The sequence below is a fragment of the Pteropus medius genome, unplaced genomic scaffold, assembly GCF_902729225.1.
Source record: "Pteropus medius unplaced genomic scaffold, Ma_sr-lr_union100, whole genome shotgun sequence".
NCBI lineage: Eukaryota > Metazoa > Chordata > Mammalia > Chiroptera > Pteropodidae > Pteropus > Pteropus medius.
In genome coordinates, this window is record NW_024344370.1 from 19,615,869 (window position 1) to 19,637,909 (window position 22,041).

The 22,041-nt window shown below is 34.0% G+C and overlaps 1 protein-coding gene across 1 annotated transcript in view; it reads right to left on the reverse strand.

Annotated features, from left to right (window-relative positions):
* Positions 1–613: 613 nt before the first annotated feature.
* Positions 614–22,041, reverse strand: part of APOOL (apolipoprotein O like) — a 117,820-nt gene continuing 96,392 nt past the window's right edge. Inside the window, exons 8-9 of the mRNA XM_039870221.1 lie at positions 15,637–15,725; positions 614–629 (exon numbers count right to left, since the gene is read on the reverse strand). Of these exons, the coding sequence (XP_039726155.1) occupies positions 15,658–15,725 (68 nt within the window). The 3' untranslated portion in view covers positions 614–629; positions 15,637–15,657. The remainder of the gene's footprint in view (positions 630–15,636; positions 15,726–22,041) is intronic.

A 22,041-nucleotide genomic window follows, 5' to 3' on the forward strand; every position in this document is an offset into this window, starting at 1 on the left:
TCGAAAATTTCTTCAATGGTAACATTTGACTCCCTTTACCTGACAGAAGGCAATTTAACTTTGGGTGGTGAACACACAATGCAATATACATATGACATATTATTGAATTGTAATAATTTTATTAACCAGTGTCACCCCAATAAATTTAATAAAAAAAAAAAAAAAACAAAGGAAAACACAAAACAAAACAAAAATCCAACATTTGATGCTGGCCTTCCTGAAAATGAACTGTCAATCAGACAAGGACATCTGCATGGAGATCTCCCAAGGCTGGATGAGCTGGTAAAACTCAGAAGATAAGCTTCAATGAACTAAATGTTATATATTAGAAAATAGGCTTCAAAGAATAACCTTGGCATTTAACATACTGAGAACATAGTATTGAAAGATAAGGAAAAAAAAAGAGAGCTCCTTTGAGTCTTTAAATATGAAAGAAGCTACAGCAAATTTAAAATATGATATACTAAAAAGGATACAGAATTTGAGAGTTGACTTATTGTAGAATCTTAGCTGTTATCTAGTCTGCTTTCCCACTTGAAGATGTCATTCCTGTCTCATCGTAGTCTCTTCTGGAATACTTCCAGTTTTGAGGAGTGCATCCCCTCACTAGAACAATCTATTTGCTCCAACTGTTAGAAAATAAATGTATTACGTTGAGCTGAAATTTGCCTCCTGTAATCACCACCACTATTTTCAGTTTTGCCTTTTGGAACAATACAAAATAAACATAATCCCTCTTCTAATTAAATGCCCTACACATGCTTTAAGAAACCTATCATGTACAATATGTGCATGCATTTCCCTGCTCCTGTTAAACCTAGAATCTAGTGGAGAAGGAGACATTAAAAAATAACCACTCAAATGAGTATATAGTTGCAAAGTCAGGCATGTTATAAAAGAAGAAACATCTTCCTACAAGACTGTATAGCAAAGGAACCTAACCTAGGCTTTGTACATTGCTTCATGGATTTTGATCATATGCCTGGATACCAGGGATAATGATGTTCATCTCTCTTCCCACATGTCCCAGCAGGACTGGGGACCAAAAAGATTTTCATTCAATCTTATTTTAAATAAATTTTTTATTTTGAAATAATTTTAGACTTACAGAGGAATTGCAAAAATCGTACAATGAGTTCCTACATTACCTTGACTCAGCTTCCTCTAATGTTAACATTTCACATAATCGTGATACACTATCAAAATCAAGAAAATAACAATGGCACAATATTACTAAGTAAACTACAGACCTTAGGTGAATTTCAATAGTTTGCCACTAATGACCTTTTCTTGGTCTAGTATCCAATCCAGAATCCCACAATGCATTTACATGTCGTTTCTTTTTAGCTTCTTCCAATCTGTGACAAATCCTCAGTCTTTCTTTGTTTTCCATGACCTTGATGCTTTTGAAGACTTCTGGTCAGTGATTTTGTAGAATGTTCCCTTAAATGAGTTTGTCTGATTAGACTGAGGCTATTCATTTTTGGCAAGAAAACCACAGACATGATGTGCCCTTCTTAGTACATCATATCACAGGGTACATAATGTTGATATGTCTTATTACCAGTAATGTTAACCTTGGTTACATGGTTAAGGTGGTGTCTGCCAGATTGTTTTTTTAAAACACGGTTTTGTTTATTCCATTATTAAAAGCAAAGTACTCTTTGAAAATATTCAAATGAGTAATACTTTAAACAATGAAGTTCTTCTCACCTCTGTCACCCAGCCACTCAGATCTCCCCCCGATAGCTCCCTAAGCAGTGATCACTTTTGTAGTTACTTGTGTATTTAGTCAGTTTCTTTTTATAAATATAAGCAAATATGAATGTACACATATTTTCACTTCCTCCCCTTTCTTACACAAAAGGAAGCATACTGTACACATTCTTTTGCACCTCTTTCTTTTTCACTGAACATATCTTAAAGAGCTTCTCATATCAGTACAGTGATAACTATTTTCTTCTTTTGTAAAGTTCCACAGCATTCCATTGTATGGGTGTACTATAGATTATTTAACTAGCCTCTCTTAATAGGCACTTCTGTTGTTTCCGATCCTGTCCTATTGCAATCAATGCTGCAATATACATACAGTTTGCACCTGTATCTGTAGGCTATACCCCCAGAAGTGATATTGCTGGGTCAAATGATATATGCATTTGTAATTGTCAAACTGCCTTTCTACCAGCCATTTTCCTCACAGCCTTTCTAATAGAATACATTATCAAGCTTTTGGATCTTTATTAAAATCATAGGCAAAAATGGTATTTCATTGTAATTATAGTTGCATTTCTCTCATAAAAACAAGGGAAGGTGAACATGTCTTCATGTTTAAGAGCCATTTGAATTTCCTTTCTAGTGATCCCTCAGTTCATCTAATTTGCCCATTTCATGATTGAGTTGTCAAGAGCCTTTACATATTAAGTAAAATTAGTCCTTTCTAATATTTATGCTGGATATCATATATTCTTCCTTTTTAGATCTACTCCTCATCTTTCTGCTCCCTGTTCTCTGCCTCAGAATGCTTACCCATATCATATCAATGGGGTCCCTTGGCCTATAATGTGTTTGGTCAGTTAGGAGACAGAGGGAGGAGGAGTGTGAGATTGAAGTATTTCTTCCTCCAGTACCCTCCCTACAGGGTTGCCTTGAAATGACTGCATTCCTTGACCGATGTCATCTTTTCCACACACTTTCTCTCCACGTTCCAGTATGCATTCCCTTTTTTCACTCCTTCATGCCAAGGAATGATAAGAGCCCTGATGTTACTAGCTCTGGGGTATTAAATTATCATTGTGGTTCCCACATGTTTCTAAATAGTCCTTTTATTAAACTCTCCTTACATTGACCATCTGTTTCTTACTGGGATCCTGATTAGTACAATATGAGTTGCAAATATTTTTCCCTAGCTTTGTCATTTGTCTTTGCTTATGGTGATTTGATTCTGTAGAAGCTTTTGTTTTGTTTTGCTTTTAATGAAGGAAAATTTCATTAGTCACTTCTTATGGCTCCTATATTTTTGAGTCATAGTTATGAAGACCTTCCCTATTCCAATGATGTAAAGGATTCTCTAATGTTTTGTTCTAGTAGTTATATGGTTTCTTTGTATGTACACATCTTATCCTTTTTAGTGCTATTGTACATTAATTGGTTTCTTTTATTGTATCTTCTAAACTCATTATTTGCACAAATGGAAGCTACTGATTCTATGCAAAATTCTCTTGGCTTTTCTTTTTCTTTTTTTCTAGTTTTCTTCAATTTGATTTATAGAGTCATTGCTATTATAATCAAAATACCAACAGATATTTCTTTTTTTGCATTTTAAATTAAATTTATTGGGGTGACATTGGTTAATAAAGTTATATAGGTTTCAAGTAACAATTCAATAATATATCATCTATATATTGCATTGTGTGTTTACTGCCAAAGTCAAATCATCTGTCACCATATATTTGACCCCCTTTATGCTTATCTACCTCCCCCTCCTACTTTTCCTTTTGATAACCACTAAACTGTTGTCCGTGTCTAAGAGTTTTTGTTTGTTTGTCTTGTTCATTTGTTGCTTGGCTTTTTTTCTATGTACATAATTTTACTATACATAAATAATGACGGTTATAACTCCTCTTTTTAAATTTTTATAACTCTAATTTCTTTCTTTGTCTAATTATGTAGGTTGATACCCCAAATACTATTAAATAATAGTGGTGATAATGAGCATTCTTGTCTTTTTCCTTACTTTAGAGGGATTTAGTCTGTTTCTTATGACTGATGATGACTTTTGGTTTGGGAGAGATATATTTTATGATGTTAAGAAACTATCTATTTTGATTTTTATTGAATGTTTTTTTTTCCCCATGAATGGGTATTAACTTTTGTCAATTGCCTTTTTGTGGAGGTGATCATAAATTTTTTTCTTAGATATATTAATGTGATTAATTATATTATATACCCTGCATTCCTGGAATAATCCCAATCATGATGTGTTCTTTTTCAATGTGCTGCTAGATACTATTTGTTAATATTTTATTCAGAATTTTAGCATATATATTCAAAAAAGTGATTGTTCTATGGCTTTCTTTTTTATAAATATTTTTTAAAAAATTATAGTTGACATACTATAGTATATGAATTTCCGTTGTATAACATAGTTACTCAACATTTATATACCTTATGAAGTAGCACAGAGATAAATTTAGTAATTATCTGTCATTGTACAAAATTATTATGAATTATTGACTATATGTCCTATGCTGTACATTTAAATCCCGTGACTTATTTATTTTATAGCTGGAAGTTTGTACCTCTTAATCCCCTTTACCTTTTTCACATCATCCTCTTATGTTTTTCTTTTAAATACAATCTTTTTCAGATTTTGATATCAATGTTATACTTACTTTATTAAAATCTTGGAAGTTTTTCTTCTTTTTATGCTCTGAAATAGTTTAAATATATGTAATGGAATATTACTCAGTCATAAGAAAAGAAGCAATACTGCCATTTATGACAACATGGATGGCTCTTGAGATTATCATGCTAAGCAAAATAAGTCAGATAGAAAAAAATTGAGAACCACATGTTTTCACTCATATGTGAGATATAAAACTGAATGCAACAAACAAACAAGATGAGCAAACAAAAACTCAGACACAAACAGTTTAGTGGTTACCAGAGGAAGGAAGGTTGGTAGATAAGAGTAAAAGGGGTCAAATATATGGTGACAGAAAGAGATTTGACTTTGGGTGGTAAACACACAATGATGTATTTTCGAATTGTACACTTGAAACCTATATAATTTGATTAACCAATATCACTTCAAAAAATTTAATAAAAACAAAACATAACAAATATCGTTGGGATTCCTCAGAGAAACTGCTGAGCCTAGTGCTTTGTGCATATATGTGGTGGGGGTAGGGCTTTCTTTATTAGTTCTATGGAGATCAGTCTGTTTAAATTTACTATGTTTTCTGGAAATAGTTATATTTTCCAAGAAAAATTTCGAATTCATCTTTTAAAACATATCTGTATGGGGTTGAACGAAGTTGTCTCTTGTGATTCTTTTAATTTGTTTTATTTTTGAAGTTAACTTCTCTCCTTACCATTTATTTTGTATATTTGAAAAGAAGAAAATAAGTTTTAATTTGGAATTTTGAAAAACACGGAAAAATTAAAATAAGAGAAAAAAGCACCTATAGTCTTTAACCTAAAGAAAAGTATGATTAATATTTTGGTAAATGCATTTCCATCATTTATGTATATTTTAGAAAAAGTATAGTTGTGATCCTTCAGCATCATTAGTTTTCTATTTTCCTATTTTTTTCTTGATTGATTCTTGCTTTACAATGCCATTAGTGTGACACAAATTAGTTATAATTTTATCAGAATCACCATAAATTGATGCTGGGGTACAGTATTCTGGAAAATTTGGCCCTGAGTACTTAACTACAATTTTTTCGCTTTTGAATTTTTACAGATGAGACTTTTTTCCTCCTCAAATAGAATCATTAACAACATAGTGGTTAATCACTGCCATCTACTGGTAAAAATGGAAAATTTCATCCAGTGACTTGCTTATGGCATGGATAGTTTATTGTTTATGAAAACATATAAAAAATAATTGCAGAAAATTTGGAGGCATAGTAATTTTAAATAAAATGGTAAGAAAAATTAGGAATAAAAATTAAGGAAGCTTAGGATTTTAGTCAAAACATAGTGTTTTTTCTCTTAGCTTTTCTTTTCAATGTAGGTGTTCATTATATAGATATACAAAACTAATCTAATCTTACTGCTTCCAAACCAACTAATAACTGTGTAAAACCAGGTATTTTTATGTTTACCATTATCTATGGTTGCCCACCATCTGGGTAATATGATAATAGTAGTTTAACATAAGATAGAGATTGAGGTTTTAATTTTAATTATTTAGCTTTTTTTATTGTTGATTCACATATTTATTTCACTTAATACATGCCTATATAAGCCCTAAATTAGGACAGTATAAGAGGAACAGTGAACAGAAGGAGAGAAGAAAGAATGGCAAAACTTTTGAGGCACAGAATAAGAGAAAGGACTTCCTTCTGTTTTATTACATATTTTATACTATTTTAACTCTCTTAGCACTGACCTCCTTCTAAACAATTTTTGCAATAGAATTTCACATCTATTTTGTATAATTATTTTATGTATATCTGCTTTCTTTTACTAAACCAGAAGCCCCATGTGAGGCAGAACTGTTTTATTTGACATTACATCCTCAGTACTTGGAAGAGTGTCTGACGTGTACTAAGTACTCAATAAATATTTTTGGATAAATGTCTATGTAAATGAATTTAATTGTTAAACACTTTACACATACCCCTTACACAGCATATATCCTCTTTTTATAAATGTCCACATATAGACTTATTTTTCTCCCAGTACAAGTTCCAGAGAGTTTGAAGGAAAAGAAATATAAGATAGTGGATTGATAATTCCCAACCCCCCCCTTTATTTATTTATTTGTTTGTTTGTTTGTTTGTTTATTTGCTTTTTTAATGTATAAGTGGAGAATTCAGTGCACTGTGGCCACATGGATCTCTTCAAAAGAAATATAAGTGGTGTGATTTTAGAAGAAGATAATTACATATTAAATGATATCTCCTTTCAGTCTGTCATAATGCCAACCATTAGAGCCATTTCTTTGACTTAGGCATTGTCTTTAAGTCATTCTTGCAGTCTAGACATTAATGCTCACAAATACATGAGAGAAGATTTGTTTACCTAACACAATCCTCTTTTGATCAGAATATGTAGAAATATGCTCAAGAGGCTTCATTTTCCATTTCATAGCAGGAGAATGCTCACTATAGCCCTTGTTTATTGAATGATTTACTGCTGTACATAGTTACCCCAAAGTGTGTGGATTTAGTCCTAATTTTTAGATGCTAAAAGAGGCACTTGGTGAGGTTAAGTGACTTGTCCAAACTCACACCGCTAGTAAATGTTGGAGTTCCTCTTTCTAGCTCTTCCTCTCTTCTCACTATTCTCTCCCTAGCCAAATCTCATTCACTCTTATTTTTATGCCATTGACTTAAAGACCTTTAGGCTGGTACACCTCTCTTCACCCATTATCTATAGACTAAAGCTCTAGCAGTGGCCTGTTAGAAAAATATCCTGGAAAAGTCATAGGATGCAGGCCAGAATGTATATCTTGCTTTTCTTGACAATTAGGATTGTGTGGTGCTGCTCAAGTTTTATTATCTGCCACAAAGTTTCAGGGTAGTGAATTTCTCAGAGTAGGACAGCCTCTACTAGTTTTAAAAATTTCTGATTAATAAGATAGAAAGCCTCCCTAGTGGTTTTAGCCACCCAGTATGAACATGATGAAGAAGACTAGCCAATTGAAGATTGTGGTTCTACTTGTTTGACATGGGCTGCTCTAGGTTATGGTATTTGAAAGCACATGACATGGTGCCAGGCCCCTTCAAGGAAGTCCTTGAAGCTTAAATGATATATTGATAGCTGACAGCTTTAACCCAGTATGGAAAAAAAGTACCTCCTAGAGAAGTGAACATGGAAACAATGGGCTAGCACCTGAGTTCCCCTATGACAGAATAGCCTGCTTGCTCCATGGTCTTAGAGGCATTGACTTTAGGACCACCAGTCTCTTCTCTGGAATTATGGGAACTCATTGGTTGAACAAGACATGATACTGGAATTCCACTTCCAGGCATTAAGTATATTTCTCAGGATTGGCCCAAAGTTGGACAATCTAGGACCACATGATTCAAAGGTTCTAGAGGCCATGATTAGCTCAAGATATCATTAGGTATATGAAAGACCCTTTGGTCTAAAAGGTCACTTTACTGAGTCACTTTACTCTCATTCAGTAATTACTGAGAGACAGTAAACTTATTTCATATGTTATAAAAAAAATCACTATGTATTCAAATTGAAATATATTAGGAAGGCTCTTTTATATATATCACTGTTCCTGTCATTGTATGTATCCTACATTTCCAGCTTTATTAATACTTTTGCTCAACAGATGGGAAATGATGGGGTTATAGATTGCCAATCAGGAAGGAGAGGTTGAAGACCAAGATGGATATTACTAACCTCTCTATGTGTCTCTCTAAATATAGCTCAATTAATAACTATTCTCTTAGAGGGTGTCACCCATCAGCAATGATTTTGAGCCAGATTTTGATGAGATAAGCTATGGGGTATGCCGAGTCAGTTATTGGTCCACAAGGCTGCATTCGGTTCTCAGGTCTGTCATGGCTTGGATATGAAAGCAGGTGTCTGTCACCTGTTTTATTGAGAGAGGATGTAGGGCATCAATTCCCTGTCATTGCTGATAGAAACTATATTGGATGGTCCAGTTAGTTCTCAAATGTATCCCACCAACATCAGAAAGTTACTGGTTTCTCCAGCAGCCAGCATGCAATTTTATGGGCCAGATACCAGCACTCAGTGAGCCACCTTGTTAGCATGCAGACAGTTTTTTGTTTTATGTCTTTACTGAGGGATCCAATAAGGACAGGTACAGAGAGTTAGTTTTATAGGTTCATGTTCATCCCAGAGGGATGAAGGAATCTGTTGAGATACCAAGGAGATACAAGTAGGTTACAAACCACTTCTATCCTAGCATAAAGATATGAGCTCTGAGAAGCCTAGAGTCTCAATGCCTCTTGTCCTATCATAGGCCCTACTGGAATTAGGTGAACAGTTCAGGTTCATTCTATGGTAGTTGCTGAGCAAGAGGCTGAAATTTAATGATAAATCAGGCTACTACCCCATTCTGCCTTCACTATTCCTTTGCCTACCATTGACATTGTTTCTTTGACTACATATTGGTGGAAAGTACTATAAGAGTTTGTTTTTCAGGGTACTGGGATTATTCTCTCTGTACTCATAGACTTCTGGAATGCCACAGTGATATAGCATTCTGCTTGTTTTCTTCTGATAGACAGCCAACATGGAATATTCTACACTTGCTTACCTACTGTAAATATCAATAAAAGATATCATTTTGAAAATGTTAACTATATTCAGGCATTCTTCCAAGTTCCTTGTATATAACATCTCATTTAATCCTTTCAATTACCTTAGAAGATAAATTAATTTAAATCTCAGACCCATAGTTTAAGTAACCATCCAACAGCTAGTAAGTTCTAAGCCTCTGGCTCAACATTTCATGTTCCTATGACATTATCATATTGCCCCATGAAATTAAAACTCTGGCTTTACCTGTACAAATAAATATACATTGACTTTAACCACACAATTTGGAGCTAGGTGGTCTAAAACAATGCCCTGGAAATCTTTCAGGTGCTGGGAGCATCAGAAGCTTGGGGATAAAGTCAGGCAGTGGACTGCTTGTAAGTTCAGTGTCAGTAGCTCTAGCTTCACCTCTGCAGCTGTATGGTGAACACTCTCAGTAAGGCATGCCTATCCTGTACCACGATAGTGTTACCTGTATATTGATATTCAAGTTTTGGACATAGGTCATAAAGGGACAGGAAGAGGAAGAACATTGGCCAGCAAAGATAGAAATTCTGGAGGGAATTCTGAAAGGAGTTAGTGTAGATGAATAAAGTGGAGAAAGAAAGATATTGTTGGGTAGTGGGGAGAAGAGAACCTACCAAAAGTGTGACTGGAACATAAAATTTTAATTTATCCAATAAATTTGTGTGCCATCAAGTAGATTAAGTTTGTTCATTTTTGTTTTGTTTTGTTTTGTTTTGCTAACTCAGAACAAAAGAAATGATCTACAAAAATACTTAGGAAAGAGGAGAGCAACAGATTTTTTTTCTGTTTTGGATGAACATTTCTAAAGAACTGTCTCAGGAGATAAACTCTCAGGGCTAACCCCAGGTGTTTAAATAGCAATGGGGAAACAAGTAGATCAGTTCTGAAGTCAGATTTAAAAAGGAGAAAATATCCAAATGTCACATCATGTGTGGTATTAATAACATGCTGTTTTTTTTTTCCTTTTCAAACCTCTCTTATTTCTAATTCCTGTCTAACAATTTTTATAGTGAGTCTGGACAAAGAATAATGTCTTTTACAAAGTGTCTGGATGTGAGAGATACTTTGTTCTTTTTTCAGGCTTGGGGTATTTATACTCTTAAACATATAGGCAAGAAAACATAGACTTTTTTTTCATAGCTTGAACACAAGCATTAGAAGGGCAAGATTTTCTAAACATGAAAACATTTGTTTAAAACCACAAACGAGATACCACCTCACACCTATAAGAATGGCTATTATTAATAAGACAAGAAATAGCAAGTGTTGGAGAGGTTGTGGGGGAAAAAGAATTCTCATACACTGCTGGTGGGAACATAAACTGGCATAGCCACTATGGAAGACAGAATGGAGATTCCTCAAAAATATAAGGATAGAATTACCATATGACCCAGCAATCTCTCTACTAGATATCTACCCCCAAATTTTAAAAACATTCATAACAATATATGTACCCTTGTGTTCATTGCAGCATGATTCACAGTAGCCAAGACATAGAAGTGACCTAAATGCCCTTCAAGAGATAATTGGATAAAGAAGATGTGGTACATATAGACAATGTAATACTACTCAGACATAAATTTGATGAAATATTACCATTTGTGACAATGTGGATGAATCTTGAGAATATCATGCTAAGTGAAATAAGTCAGGCAGAAAATGACAAGAACCATATGATTTCACTCATACGTGGGATATAAAACAGAAAACAACAAATGAACAAACAAAACAAACTCATAGACACAGACAACAGTATGGTGGTTGCCAGAGAGGAGGTGGGGGGTGGAGGGAAAATGAAGAGGGTAAAGGGGTCAAATATATGGTGATGGAAGGAAATTTAACTTTGGGTGGTGAATACATAATGCAATATACAGATGATGTATTATAGAATTGTACACTTGAAACTTATATAATGTTATTAACCAATGTTATACCAATGTTAAATTTAATTTAAAAATTAATAGAAGTTGGTCAGGCAGAAAAAAATTGAATGATGTTGCAGATTACAATTATATATTCATTAACTGTATTTCTATAACATCCTGAGAATAAAAATACCAAGGAAGTACAGGAGTTAAATAATATGTTGATGCTATTTAGAAATAAGTATTTATAGTTAAGTTTTAATGTTGTCTGTGGATTTAATTTTATGAGATTAAACAGTAAACAGACAATAAAATAAATATTTAGTTCTAACTAGATTACTAATTTACCTTTAAGCAGTGTCCTGCCTTTTGCCTTGCGATCACAACATAAGAATGAGAATTGGCTTACCCTGATTTATGTTGACTCTCATGTTTGGCCTCCTTGCATTTGTGGTTTGTAACCACGAGAAGTTATTTATTATTCTATCAGTATTGTGTAGTATCAAATCACCAAATATGCAAGATTTTCTTGACTCCATAGGTCCCTTTTTTGGTGACCAGTTCATCAACATGTGACACACATAATAATATGAAAATGCATGCATGTAGCAGAATGAAGAAGTATTCATTAGCTCGTTCATGCTTTTATTCATGTATTCAGGCACTCGCTTAGTTTCTATGTATGCCCAGTGCTTGTAATAGCCAGTGATGACAATAGGATGAAAAATAAATTCACAAGTGATCCTCTGCCTAGACTTTTAACAAAAGAGGACTTATTTGCTTTATATATTGTTTCTTGATTAAAGACTATTATTTTTAACTGCCTTTGCATTCACAAATGTTTGACTTTCACAGGTTTTGAATTTTACACTAGAATACAAACTCAGTTAACCCTTTTATGTGGAAATTCCTGATTTTCTCAAGGTATGAAACCTGAGAGGTAGGAAAAAAAATAAAAACTTTGTTATTTTTGAAATGAAAGTGAAAACAGAAGGATAATTCATGACTTTGGTAATTGTTCTTTCCTATTGTGGACATTAGCCTAAGATCATAAGATATACTATTTGTTTTTCATCAGTACTTAAGATTGCTTTCAATCATCTTTTAAGCGAATTAAACTAAAATGTAGTAGAAACTAAATATTTCCATCATTGATTTGAAAAAAAATAAAAGATAAGATGCTGCAGAATATTTCCTTTTCAATTACTTAGATTCTTTTACTATTTCTAGCCAACTTAATATTTTTTTCCTAAGTAAAACATTGGACTTTCGAAAAAAAATAATCACAGTAAAAGATGTTATTTCTACTTTACTAATTTCCCATTCACTTTACATAACTGGTTGTCTTGAACAAATGAATTTCATGAATTGGATAAGTGGCATAATATAAGGCTTTAACTATGTAAATATCCATAAAACTGTAAATAATCATTTACTGATAATGTAGAGTTAATGTACATATCCAGTGATAATGTATACTGAAATGTAGCAATGGTGTGGAGATTATCACAATTTACAGAGTGCCATTCTGTAGTGGAGTGCTTGCTAATGTTTAACTATTGGAAGATGATATTAATAACTTCTAATAAGAAATTATTTTAAATTATGATAATATTCTCAGGTATGTAAAGAATACTTTAATGATTGGATACTGTTTTCATTTATTATCTAGGAAGAATACTTTCCTGGATTTAGTAAATGGATAATTTCAATTTATCTCATCATTTACCACTTTCAATTTATCCTATTTGAAAACACAACAAATCTAGCAATTTGGTAAGTTTTTATCACTGCCACATTTAGAAAATCTAATTGTTAGTCAAAGTAGTCTTCTTTTTCAGTGAGCATTTCTTGGTATTTGTTACCTGTATTATATGGTTTATTATGTGCTCTTTAAGCCATATCAGTATTTATTTTTATGTTCTTCAGATTATGCCCATTCCTGGGTCTCTGTAACAAATGTTGGGTTTTCCCCCACTCTGACATAGGTGCTGTATATTTTCACTAGGTGAAAGTAATTCAAACATGATATATTCTGTGGAAATGGCTGAACTATGTAAGCTTGGTTTTAAAGGTAGATAATCTTTAAAACCATATTTATGATCAGAGCCACAACCAAAAATAACAAAGACAATGTTGAATTCTTCTCACAGGATTAAACTATGTAACACATCTTCCTGACAGATTCACAGAATATATTGGAATTTCTAATTATACGCTCATGCTAGGATTGTAACAACGTGAAAGTCACAAGCTGCTTTGTGCTAAATGTGAAAGGGGGTAGGGTGGAGTGAAGAGGAGGTAGCAAATATGTAATTTTATCTCTACCCACTCAAATCTAATTGAGAAGTCAATTAGAAAGATTAGCATTAACCATTCAAGAATGAACTCAGGCTTTGCTTATTAATTCCTCCTTGTGTGTGTATGAGCTAGCTGAATAAAGGAAATGATGATTAATTTGCATGAAAAACCATTATTCAGTTCTGTGGAAACCTGAACTGGGCCTTGATTTCTGAGAAGTCATCACATGCCAAAGTCAATATTTTAAATGTACATTCAGAGCATACTATATCTGAACACCTTTCTAAACAGTTTAACTCAATTGGAAAGTTTCCTAGTCTTCTATTAAATTGTTAACCTGGAGTCCATTTCTGCTTCCTAATTGCCCAGACTTTGAGAAGGAGGAAAAGAATATGGTAGATCGAGACAAAGCATGGTGGTTCTCTTGTGGTGTCCCCAGTTAAGGGAAGTTTAGGAAATGGTCACAGCACTGAAGAGAATGTGTCTAGAATGGAAGTATTCAGATAGATGTAATAGGAACTAAAGCAGGCATTTAAGTCATAGGAAAATTGGGTCTGTGGAAAGGGAGAGTAACAGTTATTGAACATAGCCTAAATGACGGGCATTACATTTGGCTTTCCTTCTGAATTTTATCTGCAGTCAGAGTTTGTATAGCATTAAGTAAAAAAGGGATAGTGAGAGGAGAGAAGATGAGAGGGTCAACTAGATTTGAAATAATAGGTAGGTGGCAGAAGTAACTAGAGAGGCTAAGAAGTGAATCCTTAGGAAAAGTACCTCCTGCCTACTCAGTTCTCTTAACTTTTAGGATCCATCTATAAAACAAATGCTCACTTTAGGAGAAAAAAACTGACAACTAAAGCATTTGACAACCTTAGAGTAAGAATTTTGGAGACATCAATATTATTTATCATAGTATATTCACCTAGAGGATCTTAACCTTTTTTTAAAATGTTATATATAATATGCATACATAGATCCTCCCTCCATACTCTAATTTGTCTCAATATTTAATTGCTCTAACTTTGAGAAAATATCTGACCACTAGCTTTCAATCATCAACCCTTTATCAACTTTTTATCCTAACCTTTTATGAGTTTCAGATTTTAACTGTTCTTGATGTTATTGTTAAGGTACCATATCAGGACATATGTAGAATTATACTGAGGTTGGAGTTCTTTAATCTCAATGTAGATCTTTAAAATATAGAAGATAGTGTAACCTCACAAAAATTTCACTTCTTTAAAAAGGCTTTTTCTCTGTTCTTTCTTCCTGATTCAAACTGGCCTTGTCTAGTCTAATAGCACTATGAATTGCTTCTTTTCTTTCCATCTTTGCACATACTGCAGGACTACTCCTTTAATCATTAAGTCCTTAGGACATCAGATTTTAGTAGCATCAAACAGTCTTAGGAACAAAGCCTCAGGCCTGTTGACCACAGAAACAGAGTTTCATCAAAATAAAGATAACATCTTGATCTCAGTTATGTTTCAGCTCCAGAACCATGAAGGATGAACGACCCCACTGACCATATCCCCTCAAAACCAGACAAAACTGACAATATGACTGACATCAGGACTTGATGCAATCAATGATCAACTGTCTCTTACCGTAGCCCCAAACAATCAGTAGAGTCTATGACCCCAACTCCCTTAGCTACCATGATTAATTATCTTTGCCCTATATAAGCTATTCCCTTCCCTATAACCCATCAGGGAATCAGATTTTTGACAGCTAGCTTACCTGCATCTCCAGGATTGGTGCCATTTCCTTAAATAAACCTTTACTTTCTTTGCTGAATACTCCTGTTTATGCCTCTTTTGATTTTGAGGCATGAAGGCAAATGAATCTCCTTTAGTTCAGTAACAATAGTAATCAGGCATATTCTAGGACTTAATTTACCACGACAGCCAATGATTTGTTTGATTTAAAACAATGAAAGCTTTACTGCTGCTTCTGATACTTGTGGTCAAGTATGACACTCAGACCTTTTTCTGATTTAGAGCTGTTCCTGAAGTACAGTGAATTGAAGAAATCCCCCCACAAATCTTCTCTTTCAGGGGATCTGTGCCATATGGTTCAAATTCTTTTCATCTTATCTATATCTTTCTGGCCTGCCTCTCTCCCTCCTTTAGTGGCTTACTTTCCCCTTTGTTATATGTTTTAATTTTCCCTAAGACTGCCTTTGATATATGTTTTAACTTGATTTTACCTGTAAACAAATGACGAAAACAAGTAGAGAGTACTTCCATTGTAATTTGCCCCAGGCCTGGCCTGTACTCTACTGATAAATAACCTGTCTTCAACCATCCCATATTTGTGCAATTCGATCTTCTGATAACACTTCATTTTGTTGTCTCTGACTACTTTAATATCCCATTTCCTTGCGTTTCTCCAAGGCATTTCTCTTCTTGGTATCTTTTGTAAACTCAGTTTATCTGACAAATGAATTTCAGCGTTTACTGACCTTGATCCGTTTGAGAAGGTCTCACAGCAGTATCAAGAGCATATGCAGAATAATGCCGAGGTTGGAGTCCTGATAAACTCCTCTGTTCTCTGGCAAATTAAATAAATTTTAAAAATGTAGATAGGATAGAGCATCTGCTTAATTAGTTATAAATCACTTTTTTGATAAACTCATTTTTGACATACCCAATGAGTATTCCTATCTTAAGACTGTTATTATGTGTACCTGAGACAAAGCAACAATAATGGCTACCATTTATTGAATGATTTCCATGTACGAAATGTTTCACTTAATATTATCTGATTTTTCCCAATAATTATGAAAATTTTCAAACATATAGCAAAATTAAATTTTACAGTGAATGCCCATGTAGCTACCACTTCAATTTTATCACTCTCATTGTACTATACTTGCATTAACATATTTGTGTCCACCCATCATCTCTCTATCCCTGCATTAATCCTTCTAATTTTTGATACAATTGAAAGTAAACTTCAAATATCAGTTTATTTCACAAAAACTTACATTATCTTATTTGAATATTTACAAAAAGCATGCAAGATAGGTTTTATTAACTCCATTTTACAGATGAAAAACCCGAGGCTGAAAAATTGTAAGGAAATTCCCCAAGGCCACACAGTCAATGATTTATAGGGCAGGGATTTGAGCCCCAGTCTGGCTCCATGACCATACTTTTTCTACTATACTAAAGAATGCCCCAGAGTATATACAGAGTCACTTTGTCAATTTACAATTCAGGGAATGGCAAAGGGGAAAAAAAAAGAGCTCAAACTAAATTATATTTTCGCTGGAGGAAAATAAGGCAGCTTAATTTTTTACCCCCAAGAGCCTATAAATAAGCCTAAATGCTTGTGAGCACTACTACTATTCTAATTTATAATCAAGCTTTTTGTTTTGCTTTTCCTTCTCAGTGCAGTTTTCCAATAATTATTTCATTTGGTTCTCAAAACTATGGAGAAGTAGGATATGTGTTTCCCAACTCCCCATTTATAAAGGAGGAAACAGGGGTTAAGTGATCCATTTAAAGTCATAGCCAAGTAGAAGAGAGAGAATTGGAAAACATCCAGTGTTCTTCAAAGCTTTGGAGTAGGAAAGCCATGGAGAAGGATTAAAAGGTGTCTTTACAGGTATGATTTCTAATCATAAGAATTCTTTAAAATCACAGATTTCCAACCTAAGTCAAGTGATAATATAAAATTCTCCACATTAATTTTAATTTACAAAATTAATGTTGATTAACATTGACTTTATGCATTTATACATGTGTACCCCGTGGTATTTAAAGAGTATGGAATGATGGTGCAAACAAAGATTAAGATATTGAAATGACAGAAAGGTTGGAGAGTTTATCTCACCCCTCCCAAAGACAAATATCTAAGGCTATTTAAACTGATTTTATTGCAATTTGCAAGCCTGTTCTTAGAAGTGTGAGGCTCACATTATCAGCTACTTCCAATTTTAAAGTAATATTTCAAACTCTCCTCATACTGCATACAGGGTAAAATTATCTTGTCACTGGAGAATGATACTTCAAAGTAGGTGCTAATTTGAATTAACTGATATAAAATTGATGAGATTTTACCCTACTGGTATTTACCCTTCATATCTCTATTGTTCAGAGGCACTGCACAGTATAAAGGGTACCATTTGCTTTTAAGCAAAGAAATAAAGCAATGTTTTATCTCATTAGATTCCATTCATGTAGCATGGGGGTTAAGAGTTTAGGCCTGGGAGCCAGATTGCCCTAGTACAGACAACCCTATAACCTCATCCAGGTTATTTGATCTTTCCATGCATCAGTTATCTCGTCTGTACTTTGTATAGTGCTCATGAGTATTAAGTGAATTGATAGGTATGAAATATTTATAATTCAGTCTGACACACATTATAAACCCCCCATAAATGATAGTTACTTTCAGTATCATTCTCACTACCTCTGTGAGGTGGGTAGGCCAGATTCTAATAATTTCTATTTTATAAAATGAAGAAATTGAAGCCTAGTGAGGTGAAGAGATTTACCCAAGATCGAGTCGTATTATAGTTAAGTCCATTGAATTCTTCTTTGCATTTATCTGACATTGTTTTGGGGGTTCAGGGTGAATAGGAGGTACTGGAATAGCATCCCCACCTCCCTCTTAGGACAGTATGTGTGATGTACATGAATAGAAGGAAAGCACTGAAGAAGGGCAATTCCTCAGTACATTGCATTTGGATTTTATCTGTGGAAAGGGCTTTCCAGTTTTTGCTGTATCCAAATCCTGACCAAAATGTATTTTGTTATCCTGATTTTTGTTTGAATTTAATTAAATGTTGATGAATATGAAAGAACATACCAGCTGTATGCATGATAAATGATAGATATCCATTATTTCTCGATTCATTTGTTGACCTCACAAGAGATTCCTCATCATTCTTGAAGGTATTTAGAAATTTTTTTACCGGTAATAATTTATATTCTTCTTTGACTTCTCCTTACAGTAGTGGATAGTCTGGATTGTTACACCAACTATTAAAGCTAGTACTATTCCAGGCAATGCTGCTATTAAAATCAGATCCAGAGTATCCCAGAGTTGGTCACATTTGGCTCCCAAGTACCAATAATTTCCTCACTGATCTCTGAAATTTGGATATCTAGGTAGAGATAATAGAAATAGAGAAATTTCACAACTTAGATAAAAACTCGTCTCCCCTGAATGAATCAAACCTTTCATTGTTACTAAACTATGAGGTTTCCCTTTAAGGGATTTATGTTGTCTCATTTTCCACTTGAGCAAACACTCTAAAATCTACAGGTTTGAACACACATTGAGTCAGCATGCAGAACGCTGTCTGGATTTCCCAACCATTAACTAATGAAGATGTGGCACTTAGTTAGAAATGGGAAAAAAAGGGGGGCTCACTCTGAATGGCTGTCTCAAGACTGCTTGTAAAACTATCCACATTTTGCTCACTGCTCATATCTTTTACTCCAGCTACTTTAGTTCTGTCAGTGCTATGAAAAAAAGTTCAAAACAGCCTAGTCTACCAGTTATGTAACTGTAGGCTGGGTGTTTCCCCCACCCACTTTTGTAATGATGAATGCAGGTTAACAGACTGACTCTGCCACTCTACAGCAAATACAAGAACATGATTAGATGAGAATAGACTGCCAGCAAAATCTGTCTCCATTGTTCCCATGACTCCAGATTTTTTCTATAAAAAAAGAACTAAATGACTCATATACTAACTTTTAATGTGTTTATAAAGACTTGACATTCAGCCAAATAAGCTGAATGTGTTTCTCTGGTGCATAGGCTGAACACACATATACCCACATAGAAATGTCCATGGGTTTGTGGACAGGAATAATATGACTTCTCATCGTCCTCTATGGGAATGACTAATGGTGAGGTTAGCTCATGCAGTGTCTTTAGAGATTGCTTCATTGGGTCCTCTAGAATTGATAATGGGTTACCCAATTGAACAGTAAATGTCAGATCCTAAGTAAGCATCTCCTGGTTTGTATTATGACAATATATTAAGGAGTATTGTTATAGATGACATGAAAGGATTGATTAGATGATTATTATAATTTTTATACCTCTGATAGTCTAGGGTTCCATAAGGCAATGAATCTACCAGCTTCAAATAGGTAGTAATTTACTTGATAGAACATAGTTTTTAATATATAACACAATGCCATTCATTTAAGGAGGTCAAAATATATTTGAAAAATGTCATCAATATTCATGAATTTCTTCTTGGAAAAATCTTTTGCAAGAATATATTTCTTATTTAACTTAGGAATGAATCACAAAGGAATTATTTATTAAACAATAACAATTCATTCATTTATTAAGCAACATTTATTGGGTACTTACTATTTGCCAAGTACTGTTCCAGGCATTTGAGATAGACCAGTAAATAAAACAAGATCCATGTCATCAAATAGTTTAAAATATAGTGGAGAAAGACAGACAACAAAAATAAGCATAATTACTAAATTATCTAGAATGTTTAAAAGTGGCAAGTGCTAAGGAAAAAAAGAAAAATAGAGCAGGGTAGGGGGATTGGCATCGTTGGGGGCAGGATAATCGGGCAGGTTGCAGTGATATGAAAGAGTAGTAAAGGGAAGTTCTCATTAAGAAGGTAATATTTGAAGGAAGACTGAGAAGGTGAAAGAATTAGCCATAGGATATTTTGGGAGAAGAGAGCATTCCAAAATGGGAACAGCAAGTACAAAAGGCTCTAAAGCATAAAGTGGTGTTCCTGCATGTTTGAAGAACACAAGGAAACCAGTGTGGCTAGAGCATAGTGAGTTAGAAAATAAGACCAAAGAAGGAAGGAGACCAGATAACAAAATACATTATAGGTCATTGTAAGGACTTTGACTTTTACAATGAGTGAAATGAGGAATAATTTCAGGGTTTTAAGAAGAAGAGTGGCATGATCTAGGTTATTTTGAAAAGATCACTCTGTTTTCTACTGTATTGAAAACAGACTGTAGGAAGACAAAGGTAGAAGCAAGGGGAAGCGTCACAAAGCTGTTTAGTAATATAAGCAAGAGATAACCAGAATAGCTTAGACCAGGATGATCATGGTGATGAGGGTAAGGAATGGTTGATTTCAACTTTTATTTTTTAAGGCAGAGCCAACAGGATTTCCTGAAGGACAGGAAGTAGGTAGAGTGTGCAAGAAAAAGAGCACTGAAGGATGACTAAGGTTTTTGGCCTAGAAATGAAAGGATGGAGTTGCTATCAAATGAGATGAGAAAGACTATAAAAAAAACATGTTTGGATGGTGGTGATGGGAGTGGAGGAGTTCAGTTTTGCACTTGCTGGTTTTGAAATTGATATTAGATATCCAAGTGGAGATGTTAAGTAGGCAGTTATATCTCTGAATCTGGAGTAATGAATTTTCCCAGCTTGGATGGTATTTAAAGATGAGAATAGATGAGATCACCAATGGAGGAATTATAGATAAAGAGGATGAAGGACTAAGCCCTGGGACACTCCAACATTAAGAGGGTGGGGGACAAGAGAAGAGACTAGCAAAGATACATGAGAAGTGGACAGTGAAACAGAAGAAAAACAAAAAGAGGAGAGAGGGAAATCCTGGAAGCCAATGAAAATTCAAAGAAGAGAGACTGATCGACTGTGTTAAAAGCTGCTGATGGGTTAAGTAAGATGAAAACTGAAAATTGGCCATTGGGCTTAACATCATAGAGGCTAGGGGAAAGGAATGAATTAACTTTCTGGAGCACTTCTCCGAGCCAGTTACTATACTATATGAAGAATTTTAAACATTTTATCTTATTTAATTCTCATAGCAATCTTGGGAGATATGTAAATGTTTTCTATCATCAATAAGAAATAAAACCTTTATATAAAATACATTTAAAATGCAGTCTACATTTTTTCTCAATAACCAGTAAGTATATGAGAAATGTGAACATTGCTTGAGAGATACAGCAACTGTTCCAAATAAAAATGGTCAAATTCATAGGAGCAGAGAATAGAAAGGAGGCTGTCAGAGGTTTGGAGGAGGGGGAAATGTAGAATTGTTTTTCAATGTGTATAAAGTATCTGTTATGCAGAGTGAATAAGTTCTAGAGATCAGTTGTACAACATAGTACATTAACAATTCAGAATTGTGCCCTTCAAATCATGGTGAGAGGATAGATCTCATATTAGGTGTTCCTACCAAAAAGAAGAAAGGAAGGGAGGGGAAGGAGGAAAGATACTACAAATGGATTCAAGGAAATTTTTGGAGCTTATGGATACACTCATCAAGATGTATACATTAATGTGTGCAACTTTTGTATACTATTATGTCTTAATAAAGAAAAAAAAATGAATCCTGTTTAGATCTATTGCAGTACTGATTTTCATTTTGATGCCAGTGAGGGAGGAAGGGGGTCAGAGTTAACTGAATTTTTTTTTAAATCTTTTTAAAAATCTTTATTCTATTTGTAACAATGTAAAATATAGTTCTTAAAAACTATAGAAATAATAAATAAGAAATTATTTTAAGAAAAATATAGAAATAAAATGACTAAAAATTTAAAAATTTATCAGGCATGTGCTCTTAGGCCAATTTTATTAAGTTGTCTGTCTTTAAACATATCTTAAATTTGGCTTTTGCTTTTGTTCATTTTTTATATGAATGAAACATTTGGCACATCTGTAAAAGGCAGTGTGCACGCAGTGACGCAGGTGTGTGTGCGTGCGTGTGTGTGTGTGTGTGTGTGTGTGTGTGTGTGTGCGTAGAGAGAGATATTCCGCCTCTATGGGGGGGGGGGGGGGGGAAGGTGAGTGGTAAGTGGTGGTATGTGTATCCTTAGACAATTTCGGCAATGCCATTAAAATGTTTTAAGAATTTAAAAATACCGATTATATCATTTAG